Source organism: Balaenoptera musculus, chromosome 2 (genome assembly GCF_009873245.2).
Source record: "Balaenoptera musculus isolate JJ_BM4_2016_0621 chromosome 2, mBalMus1.pri.v3, whole genome shotgun sequence".
Lineage (NCBI taxonomy): Eukaryota > Metazoa > Chordata > Mammalia > Artiodactyla > Balaenopteridae > Balaenoptera > Balaenoptera musculus.
In genome coordinates, this window is record NC_045786.1 from 38,143,385 (window position 1) to 38,167,451 (window position 24,067).

At 41.4% G+C, this 24,067-nt stretch overlaps 1 protein-coding gene across 1 annotated transcript in view; it reads right to left on the reverse strand.

Annotated features, from left to right (window-relative positions):
- The window catches only part of WDR93 (WD repeat domain 93), a 37,711-nt gene that overhangs the window by 13,055 nt on the left and 589 nt on the right, over positions 1-24,067 (reverse strand). The window contains exons 2-13 of the mRNA XM_036843543.1: positions 23,346-23,690; positions 22,528-22,720; positions 20,610-20,674; positions 16,528-16,606; positions 14,348-14,463; positions 11,449-11,487; positions 8,428-8,512; positions 4,762-4,933; positions 2,502-2,572; positions 1,839-1,925; positions 669-788; positions 125-338 (exon numbers count right to left, since the gene is read on the reverse strand). Coding sequence (XP_036699438.1) covers positions 125-338; positions 669-788; positions 1,839-1,925; positions 2,502-2,572; positions 4,762-4,933; positions 8,428-8,512; positions 11,449-11,487; positions 14,348-14,463; positions 16,528-16,606; positions 20,610-20,674; positions 22,528-22,720; positions 23,346-23,672 — 1,568 coding nt within the window. The 5' untranslated portion in view covers positions 23,673-23,690. The remainder of the gene's footprint in view (positions 1-124; positions 339-668; positions 789-1,838; positions 1,926-2,501; positions 2,573-4,761; positions 4,934-8,427; positions 8,513-11,448; positions 11,488-14,347; positions 14,464-16,527; positions 16,607-20,609; positions 20,675-22,527; positions 22,721-23,345; positions 23,691-24,067) is intronic.

Below are 24,067 nucleotides of genomic sequence, written 5' to 3' on the forward strand. Positions count from 1 at the left end.
CTCACTGGGAAAGTGATGACTAGAGGGAAAGTGGACTCTAGGCTGAGAGATTGTCAGTTTTTACCATTAAATAGCATCATCTGTCTGGCAGATCATGTACCCACCCTGCCCTCAAGCCACTGACCTCTCCACCAGCACACTGAGGGTGGGTCTTTGGGTCCCCGTGGCTGCCACCAGATGGAGAGAAGCATCTGTACACAGTACCACACATTTCATTTGGGATCTCACTGGACCCTCGGGATACATGTTCTGTCCTTTGTGGACTAAGAAGTATTTCAGGAAGTGAATGCTTTGGCAGAGACATCTTTCAGGAAGAGCGATGACCCCAAGAGAGAGTCCTGGAGAAAGTAAAGGCACAAGCAGGTCAGAAAAGGGGGAAGAGGGAGGCAGCCATGGGCGCAGGGTCTATGACCAGCAAGAGTGTGAGGGACGTGAGGGCAAAACCAAGCAATGAGCATCCCCCGAGGGTGAAGGCAATAAACCCCAATGTCCGAGGGGAGCCCCCTTCAGGGGGACCCCTTCTAAGTATTTGGGGGAACCAAACCCATGGAGGGGGGCAGGGTCAGCACTGGAGCGGAGGGAAGGAAGCTACAACGCAGCCAGGTACTGACTCTAGCCATCAAATGTGTATCAGAGGGACGGCGGTATTAGGCAGCTGTGGGGCTCACCTTCGGCTAGGTCCCACAGTGTGAGCACACCATCCTCGCAGGCCAGCACCAGGTAGGAGTAGCAGCAGCTGAGCTGAGACACCGCAATGGGTGCAGCACAGGGCCACACGCCCTCGGGGTCTAGTGGGGAGGACACCACTCACCAGGCTGCCCCCCGGACCCCGCCCCCACCCATCACCTCCACCTGGACAACATGAGACCCAGACTAGTCTGCCTGTCTGGACTCACCATCTCTCTCCTCTCTGTGCAATGCTGTCTCCTTCCTCAGGATAATATATTTAACAACAAGTTACACCATTATTATACTACAGCTGACATTGAATGAGTACTTAGTAGGTGCTAAACAGCATGGTAGGCACTTTAATGCATTATTTCATTTAATTCTCACAAGGACCCTATGAGGTGGGTCCTATTAGTACCCCTGTCTTACAGATGAGGAGACTGAGGCAGAGAAGTAAGTGACTTGCCCAAGGTCATATAAGCCCGGTCAGTACGGAAGTTGAGATGAGAAGCCAGGTTGCCTGGGAGAGGGATGGAAGGAAAGAGATTCTTCCCTTGTGAGTTTTTAAACTTTACTTCTGAGATATAACTCTGAAGTACAACATAGTGTTGTACTTCAAGGAATTCTCACAAAAGTGAACTTGCTCATGTAACTGCCTCCATGAGTTTGTAAAAAACCACCACCACCCATATTTCCTAAGTGCCTTTCAATTTCAAAGAGCTTTCACATACAGAAACTCTGAATTTTGCTATTCACAACAAATGCATGCAGTGGATAACAATGGTGTAATTGAGTAGTTTTCTGTTTTGGATGAGAAAACGGGATTGGGGTGTGAAGTGACTGGCCTGAGACTACACAGTTCGCAGACAGTTGTGCTGGGACGGGCCCTCTGGTGCCAAGCCCACCTTCTTTTTACCTTCGTTGTCTAAGGAGCCCTGTGGACCTGATGGGGCTCTGTCCCTATGGACCTGTCATCTTTAAGAAACATGACAGTTCAGAGACAGAGCCTTGGGATCACACCACAGCTGCCAAGCCACCCACTCTGCCTGCACAACTCTGGTCCCCTAAAGCCACGCTGCTGTGTCAGTGACGTGCTCTCAGCTAAGCTGAAGAAGGACATATTCTCAGAGCCCTGAGCTTAGGCCACTCCCATCTCGGCAGTAAAGTACCAGCTTTATCCTTCAGCGTTCGGTTAAGTGAATAGAGGAAGAAGTTGTGACTCCCAGTCCAGTGTACGCCAATGACACAGGCTACCCCTGGGAAAGAAGAGAGGAAATGGGCATTATGTAAGGAGTCTGGGTGGCCTTTGGTTTGTGTGAAGGGATTTGCCCAAGAGGAAGTCAGTTTGAAATGGTTCGTTCTAATGGGCAGCACCCAACTGAAGGGTGAGCTTCCAGATGAGGGGCTGGGCCCCGCCCCAGGAGGGCTGTTCCTAGGGCCAAGTCGCCTTCCTGTGCAGGGAGTGCAGGGAGGATGGTCACAACTGCCCCTCAGCTGCTTTCACATCTTCTAGATAATTCATGTCCACTTGACTGTCAGTGTTTTAAGTAACATTTTCTACAAAATTCTGAATTCATATCCAGAAGCAGCCTGGCAGACGTGTGTGCACACCGTCCTCTGTGGCAGCTCACTCCCTGAAGACAGTGCCAGCCTCCATATCAGGGGATCTGGGCTCGGGGGCCACAGGTCCAACCAGAAACCATTAAGCTGCCGCTGGCAGCCGACTCTCCACCTCATTCCCTCCCAGCAGGCAGGGTGTGCTGTGCAGAACTTCCCTAGGAGGGCTTGCCAAGCATTCCCCCAAGGTGACCAACTGCTTCACGTTCATTTACCTGGGGGGCTCTTGACTTCCACTGGCATTGCAATTATGCAGCTAGGAAGGAGGAAGTGGAACGTGGCCATACTGGGAAAGAAAGAGACACTGGTCAGAGCCATGGCAGACTCCTTGGCAAGGAGAAATGCTGACAGAGTCTTGGTAGTAAGACCAGAAATGGGTAGTTCAGATGGACCTTCCCAGGAGTTCAGGACCATGAGGCAAATCACATTCTATGTGCTGGTCCTGGTGAGGGCAGGGCAGGTGGAGCGGTGGGAGTTATTCCCAGGCCAGGAACAGCACCCAGTGTGGGCAGATCCCTTCCCAAAGGGATCTTGGGGAAGATCCCTTAATGCCAGACTTGGGTGAAGTGCATAAATGCTCCTATCCTGGGAGCAGTACAACCAGTGGTGTGCTGATAAGTTGGCACTCTTAAAAAAACCCCAAAAAACCCTATTTCCTGATTTACAGGGTTCGTAGCTTTTTGTGGTATAAATACTCCCACTATGGACGGTTACCAGTGGTTTAATGACTGGCTTGCAAAATTCCTAAATACCTCGCTGGGCAGCACAGCACTGAACCTTACTGGGTTCCAGTTCAGGCCTCAGGTAGTTTCTGTTAGGGCCTAGCCCTGGGACTTTGTGTGAAGTGAGAAAATTCAAGGCCCACTTGACCGCGAGATGAGAGGTTTCACTTCCCATGTGAAGCAAGAACATCCCTGAGACCTACAGTCGCCGTGAGGAGAGCTGGTTCCTGAACCTGCTCCGCCAGATACTTCAAGGACTTGGGCTCAGTTTTTACAATCACTGAGGCCTACCTGCTGACCGAGATTAGAAAGTAATGTTTTAATAATTACACATTAATGTATTACATTTAGAAAGACTGGATGGAAATGGACAAAAATATTAATAGTGGTGACTTTCATTTGTTGAGACGTGGATGGATCTAGAGACTGTCATACAGAGTGAAGTAAGTTAGAAAGAGAAAAACAAATATCGTATATTAATGCATGTATGTGGAACCTAGAAAAATGGTACAGATGAGCTGGTTTGCAGGGCAGAAGTTGAGACACAGATGTAGAGAACAGACATATGAACACCAAGGGGGGAAAACTGTGGTGGGGTGGGGATGGTGGTGTGCTGAATTGGGCGATTGGGATTGACATGTATACACTGATGTGTATAAAATTGATGACTAATAAGAACCTGCAGTATAAAAAAACAAAACAACTAATACTAAACTTTCATTGGGTTATTTGTATGGAAATATGTTGATATAAATGTTTCAGACATTACATGAAATTTCTAAAAATCTTATATGTTCTGGTATAATGTTGTAAGTCATAATTCTAGTTATTACTTTAAAATGTATATCTCAGAAATAACTAAATTTCCTTGTCAATTGCAACAACAACAAAAAATAGTGGTGACTTTTATTTCCCTCTTGAGGATCATCTGTGCTGTCTAGATAATCAGGAAAACAAATTTTTTTAAGGAGACGCTATCATAAAAAAAATTATAAAATAGGGAGTTCCCTGGTGGTCCAGTGGTTAGGATTCAGTGCCCTCACTGCCGTGGCCCGGGTTCAATACCTGGTCGAGGAACTGAGATCCTGCAAGCCACGTGGTACGGCCAAAAAAAAAAATTCTAAAATAAACTCTACTTCTCATCTCCATAGATGTCTATGCCTTCTTTAAAATCTATGTTATCAGCCTTTGTTCGAGCTATATTTAGACAATCTCCATACAACTTTTTTTTTAAGGAATTTTTTCTTTTTAAAAGAAATTTAATTAATTAATTAATTTATGGCTGCGTTGGGTCTTCGTTGCTGTGCGCGGGCTTTCTCTAGTTGCGGTGAGCGGGGGCTATTCTTCATTGTGGTGTGCAGGCTTCTCACTGCAGTGGCTTCTCTTGTTGCGGAGCATGGGCTCTACGTGTGTGAGCTCAGTAGTTGTGGCTTACGGGCTCTAGAGAGAGCAGGCTCAGTAGTTGTGGTGCACGGGCTTAGTTGCTCCGCGGCATATGGGATCTTCCCAGCCCGGGGCTCGAACCTGTGTCCCCTGCACTGGCAGGCGGATTCTTAACCGCTGCGCCACCAGGGAAGTCCCTCCATACAACTTTTCAAAAGACTTTTCTGAATTTCTCAGAAAAGTCCCCCAAACCATCGAGAGCTTTGAGACCTTGAATTAATTCAGGTCCTTGGGTTGATTCTTGCGTGTGCCCAGAGAGGAGAAGCTCCCAGGGAGGAGGCGTTCCGGCTGGGCCCCCTCCATGGCTCACCTGAGCGGCTCCTCCTCCCACTCCCCATCCAGGTACTTCTTGAAGGTGGCGTTGAAGATTGCCGCCTGCTGCTCCCACTGACTGTCCTTGATGAAGTGATTCTGCCCAGAGCCCAGCCCACAGCAGTCCTCTATCTTTGCAAAGACTTCCAGGGGGCTTTTAAATGTGGTACCTAGGTTGAAAATATTCCAGAATTGGTCAAACCATCTGACTTCCTCCTTCCTGATTTCCCCCTTCTCCTCCATGCTTCCCAGTTTCCTGCAGAATCTCTCATCCTCAGAAATCTGTTCTTGCTTTGCCCAGGTGTTCAGTCTTCTTCCCAGCCTCTCTCTTACTCCACCAGCTCACGGAGCACAGGCAAAGGGCAGCTGCTCTCCTCCTCCCACTTCTCCATCTCCATCCTGCCGTCACTTCCTGTTTCCAGACTACAGAATCTCCAGAGGCCAAGGACATGTTCACGAGTCACTAGAGGCCTTAGATCACTGTTGCTGTCTCCCCAGCTCAGCAAGGCCCCAAATCTGCCATTACTCGTGCTATTCAGCTGCTGCTGCGGACCTACATTCGACAGTCCCAGCCTCCTCCTGTGCTTACATTTATCCAACTACCTTCCTTTAAAAAAATCTCCTTTCTCTGCCAATCACTTTTCTGATCACTCTCCTTCCCAATAACCTTGCATTTCCTTCTTTTTCATCTGCTCCTAAATCCACAGTAAAACTAAGTGATTTATTTTCTGGGTTCACAGCCCAACTTTCAGAACTTCTGAAAGTGCCCAGGTCCCTCAAGTTGCCCAGGAGGTCTCACTGTGCCCCAGGTCTCCTTCCCCAGAGGCAGCCATTGTTATCAGTTTCTTGCATAAATTTCTAGAAAGAGGCCCCTTCTAGATGGCAATATATTATTACGTTATATAATATGTACAGTATTATATTATATTTTTTATATGTATTACATTTGTATATATTTTATAAACAAATGATAGCATATATCAACTAGCAGTCCTCAAAATGTGGTCCCAGATCAGCAGGGATCTGGCAGGGTTAGAAATGAAGGTTCTCAAGCCCCACCCCAGACCTACTGAAACAGAACCTCGGTGGGTGGGGCCCAGCAATTTGGGTTTTAACAAGTCCTCCAAGTGAGTCTGATCCAGCTAAAGTTTGAGAATTGCTGTCATACACTAGAACCCTTGCATTTTGACTTAACAAAATGTCTTGGGAGATCTCTTCATTTCAGTACTATAGATCTTCTTTGTTGTTCGTTGCTTATTTTCATTTAGTAAATCTTTTTCTTGTTGTGAAATATAACACATTCAGAAAAGAGCATAAAAATATATCTTAATAAATTATTATAAAGCAAACATCTGTCTCTACTGAGGTCAAGGAACAGATTATCACCCCTCCCTAAAAGCTTCCCAAGGGCCCTTCTCCAGTCATAACCCCCTGGTAAGAGCGGCAACCATTCTCTTGGCTTTTATGTAATCACTTCATGACATTTATTTTACTTTTGCTACCTAAATATGCATCTAAACACTACAGCTTTGTTTTGCCTGATTTTGAGCTGTACACAATGGAATTACACAGTGTTAACTCTATATGTGCCCTCTTTTGCTTAATATTGTTTGTGAGATTTATCCATTTTGTTGTGTATAGCTGTAGTTTGTTCATTTTCATTGCTGTATAATATTCCATTGAGTGAACTAAAGTTTATTTATCTGTTCTTTTATTGATGGATATTTCAGTTGTTTCATGGTTTGGGGCTATTGGAAATCATGTCATTATTATCATTCTTGTACATGCCTCCTTGTACACATTTACTTGCAAGCCTATCAGGTATACACCTAGACGTAGGGTGACCAACTCATTCTGGTTTGTGCAGGAGTTTCCCAGTTTTAGCACCAAAGGCCTCACATCCCGGGAAACCCCTTAGTCCCAGGCAAAATGATATTCTTGGTCGCCCTACCTAGGAGTATAAATGCTGGGTCATAGGATATAACTTATCTTCAACATTACCAGATAATGCTAAACTGTTTTCCAAGGTGGTTGTACTGACTTTTATTGCTAACTGTAATGTATGGGAGGTCTGATTATTCCACATCCTCACCAACTTGGTATGATCAATCTCTTTTAATTTTAGCCATCCTGGTGGGTGTGGAGTGGTATCTCATTATGGTTTTAATTTGCATTCCTGATAACTAATTTTGTTGAGCACCTTTTTATATGTTTATTGGCCATTTGAATAATCTCCTGCCTGTTTTATACTGAATGATCTGTCTTTTTCCTAACAATTTGTAGGAATTCTTTATATAGTCTGGATGTGGACCATTCATAAGTTTTACGTGTTTTGCAAATATCTTCTCCCAATACATGATTTGTTCTTTCATGTTTTTAATGATGTCTTTGGATGATTAGAAGTCCTCAATTTTAATGTAATCAAACTTATCAACTTTTCTTTTATTATATATAAGTACTTCTTGTGTTTTGTTTAAAAAGTCTTTCCCTACCCAGAGGTCATAAAGATATTGACTTATTTTCTAAAAGTTTTATTGTTTTGTCTTTCATATTTACTTCTATGATTCATCTGGAATTTAATTTTGTATATCATATGAGGCAGGGGTCAAGTTTCACTTTTGTTTCCATATAGACAACCAGCATCATTTACTGAAATGACCATTCACTACTCTGTAGCACCACCTCCGTCAGGTATCAAGTGTCCATTTATGCTTAAGTTTGCCCTGGCCTCTCTATCCTGTTTTATTAATCTATTTTTCTATTACTATTTCTATCTGTTTATATTTCTGTACTTTATATATATTTCTATTATTCACTCATCTCTTTTTCTACCTTGTCTTAATTACTGTGGCTTTATAATAAATCTTGATGGAGCAAATCATATCACCATGTTCTTTTATAAGAGTGAATTGGCTATTCTTGGTGTTTTGCATTTCTCTCTTCGTTTTTAATGGTTGTAAAGTATTCTGAGTGTACCAGATTTATCTAACCAGTCTTTTGCCTCTATAAATAGCACTGCAGTGAACATTCTTGTAGGTATATCTTTGAGGTCATATGTGAATATTGAGAGGATAGACTCTATGTCCCATGTCTACAGTGGACTTCCCCTCTGCTCCTCTTAACCAACTCCCACTTATTCTTCAAAACCTTCCCAAATGTCCCTTCTTCTGGTAAAGCCTCTGCCTATTCCCTGGGCAGAGTTAGTTACTCCTTCCTCTATGTTTTCACGGCCCTGGATGTTCCCCATTGTTGCACTTATCATATCCTACTATGGTGGTTTCCTCCTATTCTCTCTTGGTACACTAGCAGCTTTTAGAGCACAGGAGATGTGTCTTACTCATCTTTGTGCTTGGTGTAGTATTGGCACTGATGAATGAACTAACACAGGAATGTAGGAATGAATGAACTCCACTAGCACTTGGGAAAGATGTCTCTTTCCTGATATCCCAATTCTGTTAGTTAACTGTATCCTTGTAACATTTATATTTTTAATCTTTAGGTCTCAGAGCTTATGAATTAAAAAATTATCTTCAGAACTATACTTGTCAATTAGATATTGCTGCCAATAAATGGAAAAGATGGGAAATGTGGAGGAAGGCAGAGAAAGAAAAAACTAAGAAATCAATGGCAAAAGGAAAGAGAGTATTCATTGAGTTATACCTACCTGCAACTGGTTTGGGTGGTTTGATTTTCATTATGTAAACCGGAAGACTCAACTTAACATCTCCTCTAAAAGAAATGTTTATATCCTACAATAAGGAAAAGGCACAGCTAATAAGCCAACAAAGGAGATAACACTGCATCATTAAAAACACTCATTTCAAAAGAAGGCAGAAAAAGACGAATAAGGAAGGAAAACAGGTGGGACAAATAGAAAGTAAATAGCAAAGTGGTAGATTTAAACCTAAACATATCAATAATCACATTAAATATAAATGGCCTAAACACCCCAATTAAAAGGTAGAGATTGACAGATTGTATAAAAAGGCAAGACCCAACGATATGCTGTCAAAAAGAAACTCATTTTAAATATAAAGACACCAATATATTAAGAGTAAAAGTATAGAAAAAAGATACATCTTGTAAACTGATCAAAAGAAAGCTGGGGTGGCTGTATTAATATCTGACATAATAGATTTCAGAGCAAAGAATATTACCAGGGATCAAAGAGTCATTGAATAATGATAAAATGGTCAACTCTCAAGGGGACATAAAATTCTAAATGTTTAGGCACCTAATAACAGAGCTTCAAAATACAGGAAGCAAAAATTCTTAGGTGTGAAAGCAGAAATAAATAAATCTACAGTCTCACAGATTTCAAAACTCTTCTCTCAATAATTGACAGAATAAGTAGACAGAAAATCAGTAAGAATCGGAAGGGAAAGCAGTGAGGATATAGAAGACTTGAATAACTTGGACCAACGACAACAAGAATACACATTCTTTTCAAGTGCACATAGAACACTTACCAGGATAAACCATATTCTGGGCATAAAACAAGTCAATAAATTTGAAAGGTTTCAAATTATATGAAGTATGTTCTCTGATCACAATGGAATTAAGTTAGAAACCAATAAAAGGAAAAGAAAGATGTCTGGAACATCTCAAGTATTTGGACACTAAATAACATGCTTCTAAATAATCCATTGGTCAACAAAGATATAAAAAAGCAAATTAGGAAGTATTTTGAAGTATTTTCAAAAATGAGAATATAACATATCAAAATTTAAAGGAAGCAGCTAAAGCAGTACTTAGATATAAGTTTATAGCACTAAATGCCTGTGTCATTCTGCAAAGTTCATAAGGTCTTGGTGTAGGCAAGGACATAGGAATGATAAAGGTCATACACAGGAATGATAAGGTCAGGAAACAAATGGGAAAAGAAGGATTACTCAAAAATATTTGTGTGGCAATTGCTATTTTAAAAGAATAGATAAAAGTTGATCTCTTCCTTGCTCCATTCACAAAAGGAACTCCCATGTGTATAAAAGAGTGAAATGTCCAAAAAAAAAAAAAAAAAACTATGAAAAGTATTAGAAGAAAACACAGGAGAATTTATTTATAACCTTGAGATGGAGAAAGCCTTCTTAAGTGCAATGGCTGTAAAGAAAAGATTAAATATTCTGACTATATCAAAATATAGAACTTCTTTATAACAAAAAAGCACATAAGCAAAGTAAAAAGGGAAACAACAGAGTGTAAGAAAATATATAATGGGCAAAGAATTCACAGGCAATTCACAGAAGATAAAACCTCAATAGCCAATAAAAGTATGAGGAGATTAATGAAAATTAACACGAGATGCCATTTTGTTCCATCAGTTTGCACACACAAAAAATTAATATCAAATTTATCGAGGCTGTGGAGAAATACTGATTAAATGTAAATTGTCATGCCATTTTTGGAGGACAATTAACAGTATCTACATTAAAACTAAAAACGCACATATCCTTCAGAAGCACTCGGGTATACAAAGAAGAATTTACAAAGATTTTCATTGCATTATATAAAAGCCACCCTCAGTATCATCAATGGACAAACAGCCAAATAAACTATGGTACATCCTTAATAGGAATAGAACACAGGATGTCAAAAGAATAAGGTAGGTTTATCTGACATTGCAAAACTTTGCCAATAAGTTTATTAGTATAAAAATGCAAATTTGTAAGAAAATATATATAGTATGATGCCACTTATATAGGAGAAAATTCCCATAAAATGAAACTATATTTTTCTAAATAAACTGATATCAGAATAAAAATATACACTAAAGACCCAGAAAACACACACCAAGATAATAATGGTGATGACCTCTGGAGAGGGCTGCTCTATCTGAATTACTTGGCTTTTCCCAGAGTGATGTGTTCACATATTATTTGTATAATTTGAAACATAATGTAATTTTAGAAGGGAAAAAGGAAAGGAATCTAGAAAGAGACTTCCATTTGGAAGTTCACCACTGCTCTTCTGATAGGCCAGAATCCCAAGAGCTAAGCCTATGGAAAGTATGGTATGCTCTCTGCCTCAGAGGGAGAGCCAGGAAGCTCCAGGGAAGCCACTCTGTTCTCTACAGTATCCCAATACAAAGACAACCTCCAACACCAAAAAAAAAACCCCTCAGTTTGGTGGATTGGGCTGTTACTTTGGCAGGGGCAAATTGGATTTCATGGGGCCTGAAGTATATATGATTTAGGGGTCTTGGTAAGAAAGAGAACACAAAAGTTTGAACACAAAATGCCCATGACCACCCTAATACCACTCAATCTGGGGGAAATTGTGACAGAGGGGAAGTTTGAGTGAGAAGACATGGTGGTCTTACATGATTATGGTTAAAACATGTTACTTTTTCCAATTTTACAAAAGTACGTGGTCATGTGAACACACTGCTAGGGCCCCTCCTACGGTCTTGGAAGGGGTCATACAAGTGAGGGGCCCTGAAATTTAAGCTCCTTTACCTTCAGGGAAACCCATCTCTGAACAAATGACTTGGGTCAATTATCCTCAAGGATAGGGGGCTATCTTCAAGGGAATGAGGCACAAGATTAAGTCACAGAGAATCGGAAAATAGTACCCTGGTAGAACATTTTATTAGCATATTTGATATTTAAGGTAAATTTCAAATCAAAATAAAAATTTCTAACATGTAACTTTAATCTCTTTGGAGATTTTCTTTGACGTTTCTTACCGTTTCTAAATTATCTGCAGTCACGGGATCAAGAGTGTTCTGAGGAGAAAAATGAGAAATTATTTCTCAATAGGTTTGGTATATGTTCCCCTTCTTCCTTTAATCTTTTGAGATGCTCTTTCTTCCCCCCAATTATTTTCATGAGATGTGAACTCATCCCGTAGACATGGAGGGCCAATGTTTGTCTGGTCCTCTGGCCTGCGGATTTTAACACATGATCCTTGTCCTCTAGGATCTTAAAATGTATTTGGGGAAACAAGAAATCATTAGTGACGTTAAGAGGAAATATGAGTAGAGGGGAGGAAATCAATTAGGAGACTATTACAGAAATCTAAGTTGAAGCGAATATGTCTGATTGGCAAAATATATCAGTGATGTTGACAATTATATTTAAATAACTATCAATTCATAGGACACGAATTACCACTGTAACTGGCATTAGTTGATTGCTTCTCAGTGTATAGAAACAGCGAATTATGGCAAGAAACCACCCCCATTCCAAGGTGCTTTTCCCACTTGGATAATAAATTAATCCCTCAAAAAATGTATCTGTTGGGCACCAAGTAGGACACCATGCAGTGGTTGATAAAAAGAAGCAGAAGCTATGGTCTTAACAACCTAGAAATTTATCATCTAGTTAGGAGAAAAGGACTTCTATGCACAACCGGATAGTATGTGAGAAGTGTCAAAGAGAGGTATAGAGAATAAATTCTGTAAGAGTTTAGAGGAGGAAGGTCTCTGGGCCAGTAACTCTCCCAGGGATACAAAATCACACCCTGCTATGAAGACATTCACTGGAGAGAAAAGGCATTTATTCACAGCCACTCAATGAGCTCAGCATCATTGAGTCTCAATCTTGGTCTCCTATATTAATAATTTCACTAATTCTTTAGCACCTAATACAGTATGTTTTAAAGGCATGCTCAATGAATATTTGTTGTTGTTGATTAAAAAAATAAGTGCACATCAGATAGATGAGAAAATTTTGTCTTAGGGACTTCCCTGGTGGCACAGTGGTTAAGAATCTGGCTGCCAATGCAGGGGACACGGGTTCAAGCCCTGGTCCGGGAAGATCCCACATGCTGTGGAGCAACTAAGCCCGTGCACCACAACTACTGAGCCTGCGCTCTAGAGCCCGCGAGCCACAACTACTGAGCCCACGTGCTGCAACTACTGAAGCCCATGCGCCTAGAGCCCATGCTCTGCAACAAGAGAAGCCACTGCAATGAGAAGCCCGCTCACCGCAACTAAAAGTTGCATCCGCTCGCCGCAACTAGAGAAAGCCCACGCGCAGCAATGAAGACCCAGTGCAGCCAAAATGAAAAAAAAGAAAAAAAGAAAAAAAAGAAAATTACATCTTAAAATAATATTTACTGAAAAACTATATTTTAAAGACATGGCATGAAGCCCAGGGATCACATATAATTAAACTGAAATGGTAGAGTTCCTACCTTCTAAGAATAAATGAAGAATGCATGTATTCCTATACAGTGAGTCTCCTACATACAAACGAGTTCCATTCTGAGAGCATGTTCCTAAGTCCAATTTGTTCGTTAAGTCCAACAAAGTTAGCCTAGGTACCCAACTAACACGATTGGCTATATAGTACTGTACCATATAGGTTTATAACACTTTTCACACAAATAATACATAAAAAACAAACACAGAAAATAAAGAAAACATTTTTAATCTTACAGTACAGTACCTTGAAAAGTACAGTAGTACCGGCTACATCTCCGCTGCTTTTACTCTTGCTTCCAGACATCCTGGGCTTGAAATAAAGATACTGTACTACTGTACTCTATACAGTACTGTACAGTAAAGTACACAAAAGCACAATCACTTGTAGAGGATGCACGCATGTGACAATGTACACCAGATGTGTGAACGCATGTTTGCATCTTTGAAAGTTCGAAACTTGAAGGTTTGTATGTAGGGGACTTATGGTATATTTAGAACAACCCTTTTATACCATAATCTGGGGAATTTAGTGGAATGGGAGACATGAAAGGATTATTTCAACCTGGAGGGAAAAAATATATATCTATCAGAGTCAAAAAAACAAAGACTCTTCCAGAGAAATGCCTGGGAGTGCTCTTGGTGGAGAGGCAACACCTAGACGAGAGAGATACCGGATTCTAATACCTCTGCTTTTTTTTTTTTTCCAAATATATATATATATATATGTATATATATATATATATATATGTATATATATATATATATATATATACATATATATATATATATGTATGCATATAGGAGTAAAATTGCTTTACAATGTTGTGTTAGTTTCTGCTGTACAATGAAGTGAATCAGCTATATGTATATCTATATCCCCTCCCTCTTGGACCTCCCTCTCCCCCACCTCCCCACCATCCCACCCATTTAAATCTACAAACAATAAATGCTGGAGAGGGTGTGGAGAAAAGGGAACCCTTTTGCACTTTTGCACTGTTGATAGGAATGTAAACTGATACAGCCACTATGGAGAACAGTAAGGAGGTTCCTTAAAAAACTAAAAATAGAACTACCATATGACCCAGCAATCACACTACTGGGCATATACCCTGAGAAAACCATAATTCAAAAGGACACATGCACCCCAATGTTCATTGCAGCACTATTTACAATAGCCAGGACATGGAAACAACCTAAATGTCCAATGATAGATGAATGGATAAAGAAGATGTGGTGCATATATACAACGATACCTCTGCTTTTTAACATCTTATTTTAACCACAGCAAATTGATTTGAGAGACATGGGCCAGTGTGCCTCTTGTCCTCTCTTATGGCCTCCAGAAGGCCTCCTTCATCTTGAAATTGCAAGGAGTTAGGCTAGATGTGGGTCAAGGGTAGGGAGAAACATATCAGTTGAAAACAGGGATGTTGCCTACCAGTTGCAGCTGTCTGACTTTTTTCTTTGGATTTATGGTGAGTTGGGGGTGCTCCACTTCCTTGAGCCAAGACTCCTTAGGCAATTTATACACATCCAGCCAAATATCTCCGGCTCCTGCATTGGGAAACCAAGGAACCATTGAGCAACTGCAAGCAGGCAACAAGTTTCCCCTGAGAAATGGCCCGTCTTCACAGAACCTCTGTGAAGGTTGGCACAGAGACCAGCGGGCACCCTCAGAACAGCAACTTTGACAAACGGAAGGAGATGTAGTTCTGCAATGGTTATTGCCAGTCCTCACTCACAAAGAGCTGCAGAGCTCCTCTTCTCAGGCCACTGCCTCTAAAGGAAACGGGCCTCTCACTCACAGCACTGAGGTAACAGTTTTTAACCAAACTGTCTGTGCTGACTGGTCTCCGTGTTTTCTAGGTTCCAATGGTAAATTCCACTGATGTTTTGTCTCACAGCTATTCCCGTCTGGGGAGGAAAGTGGCATATATAGAATCAATAACTGAGAGGGGTATGGCTGAGAAAGGGTTAGAATTGTGAGAGATGCCCCAGAGAATTCTTCTGACCAATATTTGAGGAGATGACAACCCATGGGGTGGTTGTGAGACTATCTTGTCAAAGAAACCTGCTCAGCTTCTATACTGAACTCCTGCCAACCTGGGAAAGGTTACTTTCCTATGATGGGATTCTGGCTAAATGTTTCCTTAAAAAAGTAACCTATATAGACACCTTGATTTCAGACTTCTGGCCTCCAGAGCTGTGAGAGAAAAAATATCTGTTATTTTAGGCCACCCAGTTTGTGGTACTTTGTTACGGCAGCCCTAGGAAACTACTACAGATAGTATATAAGTTTCCTTTGATGCATAAAGCATTATAAAATATGTATCTTTCTCCAGCACCTAACATATGAGGGGCCTGGGGCAAGAATATACATGGAGGCCCATACACCACATGTCTAAATATTTAAAAATGAAAAATCAAGCTAACAATCATTTGAATAAAATATGTTCTATCACCACAGGAATAATTGCAAGAGGCAAGATCCAACATTGAATGCTAAAAACGGTGGGCAAAACTTTAAGGAGAGCATAGTCTCCTTAGAGACTAAAGTTTAGAGACTAAACTTTAATGGTGGGCATAGTCTCAAAGTATCTCCCCCCAGTTGTTTATCAATCACTGTGGAGATTTCAACATGTCTCAAAATTCTTTGATCCTCCTACAACCAGGAAATGGTGTTTACATCCTCTACCCTTGAGTGTGGTCTGGACTTAGAGTATGGAAAGGGAAAAACAGTAGCTCAACAGTGGAGGAAGCTGGCAGATCACTTTAACTAAGTGATCAAGGTTAACATCAGCAGTAGTGCTATCACATATACCCCTGATATAATACAACAAAAAGTTCCTTTGTGGGACTTTCCCCCAAATCCTTAACCCTGGTTGAATCATGAGAAAAAATTCAGACAAACTGAAATTCAGGGACATTGCACAAAATATCTGACTGGTACTCTTCAAAAGTGTCAAGGTCATGAAAACAAGGCAAGGTCAAGACATCACAAATAGGTACAGACTAATATGACGATGACTAAATGCAATATGATATCCTGGATTGCACCTTGGAGCAAAAAAAATTAGATTAGAAGAAAAACTGGCAAAACGTGAAAAAAAAACTGTAGTTAATAGTATTATACCAATGTTATTTGCTTAATTTTGACAACTGTACCATGGTTTTGTTAAATGTTGGTATTAGGGAAACTGGGTGAAGGGTATAAGGGAACTCTGTCCTATCTTTGCAACTCTTCTGTAAATTATTTCTAAATAAAATGTTTGGGACTTCACTGGTGGTCCAGTGGGTAAGACTCTGCGCTCCCAATTCAGGGGGCCCGGGTTCGATGACTGGTTGGGGAATTAGATCCTGCATGCTGCAACTAAGAGTCCACGTGCCACAGCTAAGAAACCCGCATTCCACAATAAAGATCCTTCATGCTGCAACTAAGAGTCCACGTGCCACAGCTAAGAAACCCGCATTCCACAATAAAGATCCGGCATGCTGCAAGTAAGACCCGGCACAGCCTAAATAAATAAATAAATGAAGTTTAAAAGGTTTTGGAGAAAAGTGATTATCTGGAAGAGACTGCAAATCTGAATCTTCTTAAGAGCCTTTGGTTAATCTTACCTTGTAGGAGGAAGGCTGCAAAGTCCCCTCCTTCAGAAATCTCCATCTTTATACAGGTGGTTTGCTTGCTGGTATCATCCTGAAAAGAAGAGAGATACTGAGAGAGGAAGTTCAGCCTGATGACAGAAGAGAATGTATTTCAGGGCTTTTTGTAGTTCACACCAGGGAAATAAATCCTTTTAAAACTTGAGGCATAAAAAGATGCCTCAAACTGCTTCAAACTTTCCATTTTTGTACAGGAATTAGACAAAATTATAAGTAACGAAGTGGAACTCAGTTTTCTGTCTAAATGGTTTTGGACTTATTTCCTGGTTTCTTAAATACTCCTGATGATTTGTAGTGATTTCATACTATCTGATCTCCTGGTCAGGTTTGCAAACCCTACAGACCTATGCCACCACTCAGGTATTCAAAATGAGCTGAAACAAGTTCTACATGACACTGAAAACTCTGGTCAGTTGCTTGAAAAAAGGCTCTGTCTAGGGTACTGTAGTGTCATAGTCTGATTGGGCTGCTAAAACAAAATACCATAGACTGGGTGGCTCATAAACAATTAACATTTATTTCTCACAGTCCTGGAGGTTGGAAATCCAAGATTTCCAAGGATTTCTGGCAGATTCAGTGTCTGGTAAGACCTAGCTTCCTGGCTCATAGACCGCCTGCCACCTGTGGCTGTGTCCTCACATGGTGGAAGGGTTGAGGGAGCTCTCTTGGTCTTATAAGGGCACTAATCCCATTTATGAGGACTCTGCCCTCGTGACCTAATCACCTCCCACATTGGGGATTAGGATTTCAACATGAATTTTAGGGGGACACGGGGGCTTTCTCTAGTTGCAGCGAGCGGGAGCTACTCTTTGTTGGTGTGCGTGGGCTTCTCATTGCAGTGGCTTCTCTTGTTGAGGAGCATGGGCTCTAGGCGCATGGGCTTCAGTAGTTGTGGCATGCAGGCTCAGTATTTGTGGCACACAGGCTTAGTTGCTCCGCGGCATGTGGGATCTTCCTGGACCAGGGCTCAAACCCGTGTCCCCTGCATTGGCAGATGGATTCTTAACCACTGTGCCATCAGGGAAGTCCCTAATAGCATCTTTTGACGAGCATAAGTTTTAAATTTTTTAGCAGCTTTATTAGGGATGTGATAAGATAATAAACTGCATGTTTAAAGTGTACAATTTGATTAGTGTAGACATGTATATCCCTTGAAACCAGCACCACAGTCAAGAAAGTGGACATATCCATCACTGCCAAAAGTTTCCTCCTGCCCCTTTGTAAGCTTTCCCTCCACCCCTCTCCCAACTCACCCCAGGCAAAAACTGGTGTTTCCTGTCACTAGAATAGTTTGTATTTTCTAGAATTTTACATAAATGCAATCGTACAGTATGTATGTATGCTTTTTTGTTTCTCTTCTTTCACTCAGCCTGTTTATTCTGAGATGTAGCCATGTTGTTATGTGCACCCCTTTTTACTGCTGAGCAGTATGTACCACGATTTGCTTTTCCATTCACCTGTTGATGGGTGTTGAGTGGTTTCTGGTTTCTGGCTATTACAAAGAAAGCTGCTGTGAACATTCATGTACATGTCTTTGTATGGAGATATGCTTTCATTTCTCCTGGGTAAATGTCTAGGAGTGGAATGGCCACATCATATGGTAGGTGTGTTTAACTTTTTTAAAAAACTGCCAAAGTGGTTGTGGCACTATGTTTTACCACTAGCAGTGAATGAGAGTTCCAGCTGTTCCGTAGCTCTGCCAACACTTGGTGTGGTCAGTCTTTTCAATTTTAGGCATTCTAATGCATGTGCAGTGATAGCTCATGACTTTAATTTGCATTTCCCTAATGACTAATGATTGTGAACATCTTATTTACCCTCTCTATATATCCTTTAGTAAACTGTCCTTTTTTCCCCAAGACATTTGCTCATTTTAAAAAACTGGGTTGTTTTCTTACTTTTGAGTTTTGAGTTTTGAGAGTTCTTCATATGTTCTGGATACAAGTCCTTTATCAGATATGTGACTTGCAATTATTTGCTCCCAGTCTATGACTTGCCTTTTTATTCTTTTAACAATGTCTTTTGCAAAACAGAAGGTTTTAGGGGTTTTTTTAAAAAATAAATTTATTTATTTTATTTATTTATTTTTGGCTGTGTGGGGTCTTTGTTGCTGTGTGTGGGCTTTCTCTAGTTGCGGTGAGTGTGGGCTACTCTTCGTTGAGGTGCGCAGGCTTCTCATTGAGGTGGATTCTCGTTGTGGAGCACGGGCTCTAGGCGTGGGACTTCAGTAGTTGCAGCACGCAGGCTCAGTAGTTGTGGCTCACGACTCTAGAGCGCAGGCTCAGTAGTTGTGGCTCACGACTCTAGAGCGCAGGCTCAGTAGTTGTGGCTCGCGGGCTCTAGAGCGCAGGCTCAGTAGCTGTGGCTCCCAGGCTTAGCTGCTCCTCAGCATGTGGGACCTTCCTGGACCAGGGGTCAAACCTGTGTCCCCTGCATTGGCAGGTGGGTTCTTAACCACTGTGCCACCAGGGAAGCCCAGAAGGTTTTAGTTTTGATGAAGTCTAATCTATCAATTTTTTTCTTGTATGGAATGTGGTTTTGGTGTTGTAGTTAAAAAATCTTTGCCTAACTCAAGGTCATGAAGACTTCCTCCTATGTTTTCTTCTAGAGGTTTTTTTTTTTTTTTTAATTATTAGCACCTTTAATTATTATTTATTTATTTATTTATTTGGCTGTGTTGGGTCTTTTGTTTCTTGTGCGAGGGCTTCCTCTAGCTGCGGCAAGCGGGGGCCACTCTTCATCGCGGTGCGTGGGCCTCTCACTGTCCCGGCCTCTCTTGTTGCGGAGCACAGGCTCCAGACGCGCAGGCTCACGGGCCTAGTTGCTCCGCGGCATGTGGGATCTTCCCAGACCAGGGCTCGAACCCGTGTCCCCTGCATTAGCAGGCAGATTCTCAACCACTGCGCCACCAGGGAAGCCCTAGAGGTTTTATAGTTTTAGATTTTTCATATAGATATATGACCATTTTGAGTTAATTTTTGTATATGGCATGAGGAATTAAAAGTATCTAATTTCGATGAAGTCCAATTTTAGTTGTTTTCTTTTATGGATAGTGCCTTTCATGTCCTAAGAAATCTTTGCCTGCCCCAAGGTTGCAAAAAACATTTCCTGTGTTTTCTTCAAAAAGTATAATGTTTTTAGCCTTTACATTTAGGTCTATAATCCATCTCAAATTAATTTTTATATATGATGTGAGGTAGGGTTGAGGTTCATTTTCCCCCATTTGTTTATCCAGCATTCCAGCATCATTTGTTGAAAATACTTTCTTTTTCCCACTGAATTGCTTTGGTGCCCATCAATAGTATTTTTTATAAAACAAACTACAATTAAAAATATACTCTGAGCAATACAGCCTCTTTTTTGGATTCATTAATTTAAAAAAAAAAAGAACCTATAGTATGCAGGCAATGTACTAGGAACAAGAAATATATGGTGAATAAGCCATGTCCTCTGCCCTCAAGGAACTTACATCCAGGAGAAGAAGCAGTCATATAAACAAATAAGTGTGGAGGGTAGAGAAAACACTGATAGAAATTCTTTCCTATATGGTGGTGGCACAGAGGAGGGAGGGATCAACTTCTCTTGGGTATATCAGGGAAAGCATCTCAGAGGAGGGGATGTTTGAGCTGGTCTTGAAGAATGAGAGAAATTTAAGAGGTACACACAGTAGGTAGGGAGACAAGGAGAGCCTTCTATGCAAAGGGAACAGCATGGACAAGGGAACAGGATGTGAAGCAGCCTGGAAAATTTAGGGACTTGTAAGTAGTTATTAGACATGTTGGTCTGGTGCTCAATCTGGACCAGAGTTCCTTAGTAATTTTCTTCTCTTGACAACCAGGAAAATGAATCCAAGGCATTCAGTATGTACCCTCTGATGGTGAGGGATCTTTTAATTGGATATTTTGGAGGAGGCTCTCTGGCCAGGGAGGTCTCTATTTCTTTCTACTCTAGGATGGCTGTCATTGCCTCCATGTTAAAAGTAAACTTGATTTGCTACAGCTTTTGGCCCAGCTACAGATGAAAGAACATGAGCTTACCGCTTCATTGATGGCTTTGATGAGGTAAAGACCATCCTTATAAAAATAAAATAGTCTAATGATACCTGAAACAGAAAAATAAGTAAGAATGAAAGACAGGCAGGTGAACCGAAGAAAAGTTGAAATTTTATATTTGACTTTCTGAGATATCATGATAAACTCATGCATTATTAGGCTTCCTCCCCGGCTCCTCCACTGCCCATGATCATCTTGGACTCCTTGCCTTCTTCCACCCCTCACTTGAAATGTTCAAGTTATTCTCCCTCTTGGGTCATCTCGGTCTACACTGGCCCTACCCTCTTCTTCTAGAATCCTCTTGTAAGCACTTTGGCCACACCAATCCACTCGTGATTTCTATTCATCTGTTTTAGCACATCATCCCATAGTGTTTCACATTGTTATCCAACTGCTTCCTGTGAGTGTTTTTTATTCCTCGAGTGAGTTCACAGATTCTCTGAGGGAAAGGATCACATCTTACTCTTCTATGTGCCTCATTTCTCACAGCCCAACAAGCTCCTCATGCAGTTAATTTTGTTGATACAATAAGTAATTTTGTCATTCTCATTCTCATTTAACCTAAGGGCTATGTGATCATCATCCACCATGACTTCTTGCCTCTTTCTTTAGGTGCCTCCCAGACACTCATAACCTGCCCCTACAGCCATAATACCGACCTTGCAGAGGTATCTGGATCACTGTGGGTGAAAGTCTAACTCAACCCAATAAACATTCATGGGATATCTGCTCCATGACCACAAATGTGCTAGGGGCAACCAAGGCAGTCTCTGCCCTCAAATTCATCACATTGAGAATCACACAGACAGGAAACTAACTAGATATAATGCAGTGTGATAAATGCAGTCCTATCTTTACACCAAACTCCTCCTGAGTATCAACATTCCCACTCCAGGTGCCTCAAATATGTGCATGCTCAAATGGAATTCCTCAACTCACAGACCCCTGAAATCTTATTCTCCTAAAATTGCTTATCAAGTAATGGCATCATCATCCACCCCATTATCTAAGGAGGAAAGGAGTCATTTTTCTTCACTTACCCTCACATACCGCCCTACTCCCTGACCCCATACATATATTCCATCACTCACCAAGTTTTTCCACTATATTTTCCTTTTCATTTTTTTAAGCTTTTTATTTTGAACTAATTTTAGACTTAGAGAAAAATTGCAAAAATAGTACAAAGAGTTCCCTTATAATCCCTCACCTCATTTCCCCTAATGTTAACATCTTACAGAACTACAGTACAATTTTCTTTTCATTTTAACAGCCCCTGCCTTGGTTCAGACCTTCCTAATTTCTCTCCTAAATGAATGCACTAGCTCCTCCTGGTCTCTCTACCTCTCCATTTGACTTTTGCAAACTCCTATCAGGGTGCTCTTCCTAAAATGCCAGTTGGGTCAGGTCACTCTCCTGCAGACACGTATCTTCCAGGACACTGTCCATAGTTCTCTATACTATGGTCCCCATGCCTGGGTCATCCTCAGGCTGAGGAAGAAAAGCAAGCCTGGCTTAAATGAGCAGCAGGATTGCTGAGTGCTGGAAAGGATGTGGACTCTGGGCCCACACTGCCTGGTTCAAATCCTGCCTGTGCCACTTACTTTCTGCATTACCTCAAGTAGGTTATTTAACCTCCATGCCTCAGTTGCCTCTTCTGAAAAACAAGAATAATAAACTGTATTTACCTACTAAGGCTGTTGTGACGGTGAAATGGGCCAAGATGTGTGAAATGTTAGAATAGTGCCTGGCACACCATACTGTCCTGCAGATGTTAGTTAATACTACATGACCAGGGAGAACTCTCCAGGTCTGGCCCCTCCCATGCCTGGAAAGGAGATTAAGTTGAACAACAGTCTACAGGTACCTATAAATTAGGCTAAAAAGGAAGATGAAGAACGTGTACCCATTTCATCCACAGAAGCAATAAGTATTTCACTCCCCAAATCTGTGGCCCAGATGGAAGTGACATCAACCTTAAGCTTCTCCCAAACATATATTCGTTTAGCACTGTACAGATTATAGATGGAGAATCCTTTGGTTCCTCCAATAAACACATAGTCTTGGGAAATAGCCATACAATTTGGCATTTTGTTGAGCTGGGAAAAGAAAAACACAGAAAAAAGGAATGATTTTTTCAGTTATTGCCATCTGCAAGTAATATGAGCTAACTTTTCAAAGAGGGAAGCAGGTCCCTCCTAGTTATAGTATCATGTCCAAACACAGTGCCCATCTAAATATCTTGCCCAAACATCAAGAAAGTCATAGCATTCTACTCTTAGGGGAAAGGGGCCAGAGAAAACAAAGAAGTTGAGAATAAATGCTCATTCACAACACTAAGTGTGACCACAGGCCCTGTGGTGAGTGGACCAGTGGCCCCATTCCCTTCACTTTATTCATCTACAACACTGGTAAGAGCTATAACTGACACACTGGCAGATTTTCAACCATCAAGCAAGGGAGTGATTAATACTGTCTGAAAGATTTTTAAATAACAATAGGATGTAAAAGATACATCTGTATAATCTTCAATTAACCAGAACACCCATTTCCCCAGGCAATTACTAGATCTATTTTAATCAACACCAGCATGCCTATAATCTTTCAAAAATGCACTGTCCTATTGAATGAAGGTTCCTGGTAGTAAGTCCTTCCCTGGATCAGGTGTTATCATTTATTAACACTCAATTCAGAAACAAGGCCGCCTTGTCAGCCGCTCCATACCTTGCTTTCTAGAAGTGGAGGGTAGATGGTGGGCTGGATGCGGCTGAGCTCAGCTTTCCTCGATGCTTCCCTCTCCTCAATAATTTCCCACGAGTGGTCAAACAGAAAGTTCACTAGCTTGTTGATCATTCGATAAGGCTGAGGTAGGGAATCCTGCTCTTGATCTGGACCCTTGAAGACCCAGTCCTCTTCATCATCCTTAGACCAGTCCTCCTCTGTAGGGGACGGCACCTCCAGTGTCCCCTTTCGTGTTAAAGTGGGCAGCTTCAGCTTCTGGGCTCGACTTCCTTTGGGAGATGTCATCACAGAAGGTGGTGCTGGAAACATCTATGAAATTCTGCAAAACTGATCAAGGAAGTAAGCCAAGGTACTTTGAGAAAAAGGGGACGTTATCATAAGACAGCCCATCATCCTCCTTAGCATATTAGCCTATGGGAACTATTTATTCTAGAGATTGGCATCTTCCTTATTGCCACATTTCTAAGATATGCTCTTCATATTAATAAGGGTATTAGCAGAGACAGGTATTGACTATTCACATCTTCCAGACCAGCTCAAGACGATGTGCCCTATGACAAAAGGAAAGGAATTTGGCACCCTGTTGCCTTTCTTCACCTCCTGATAAGACAGTGGCTGTCTTTCTGTCCCAAATAGAATACACCCTTTCTCCTACAACTTGTGCCTTCTCCTGGCTCTTCCATCTCTGCAAATGGTTGTGCTGA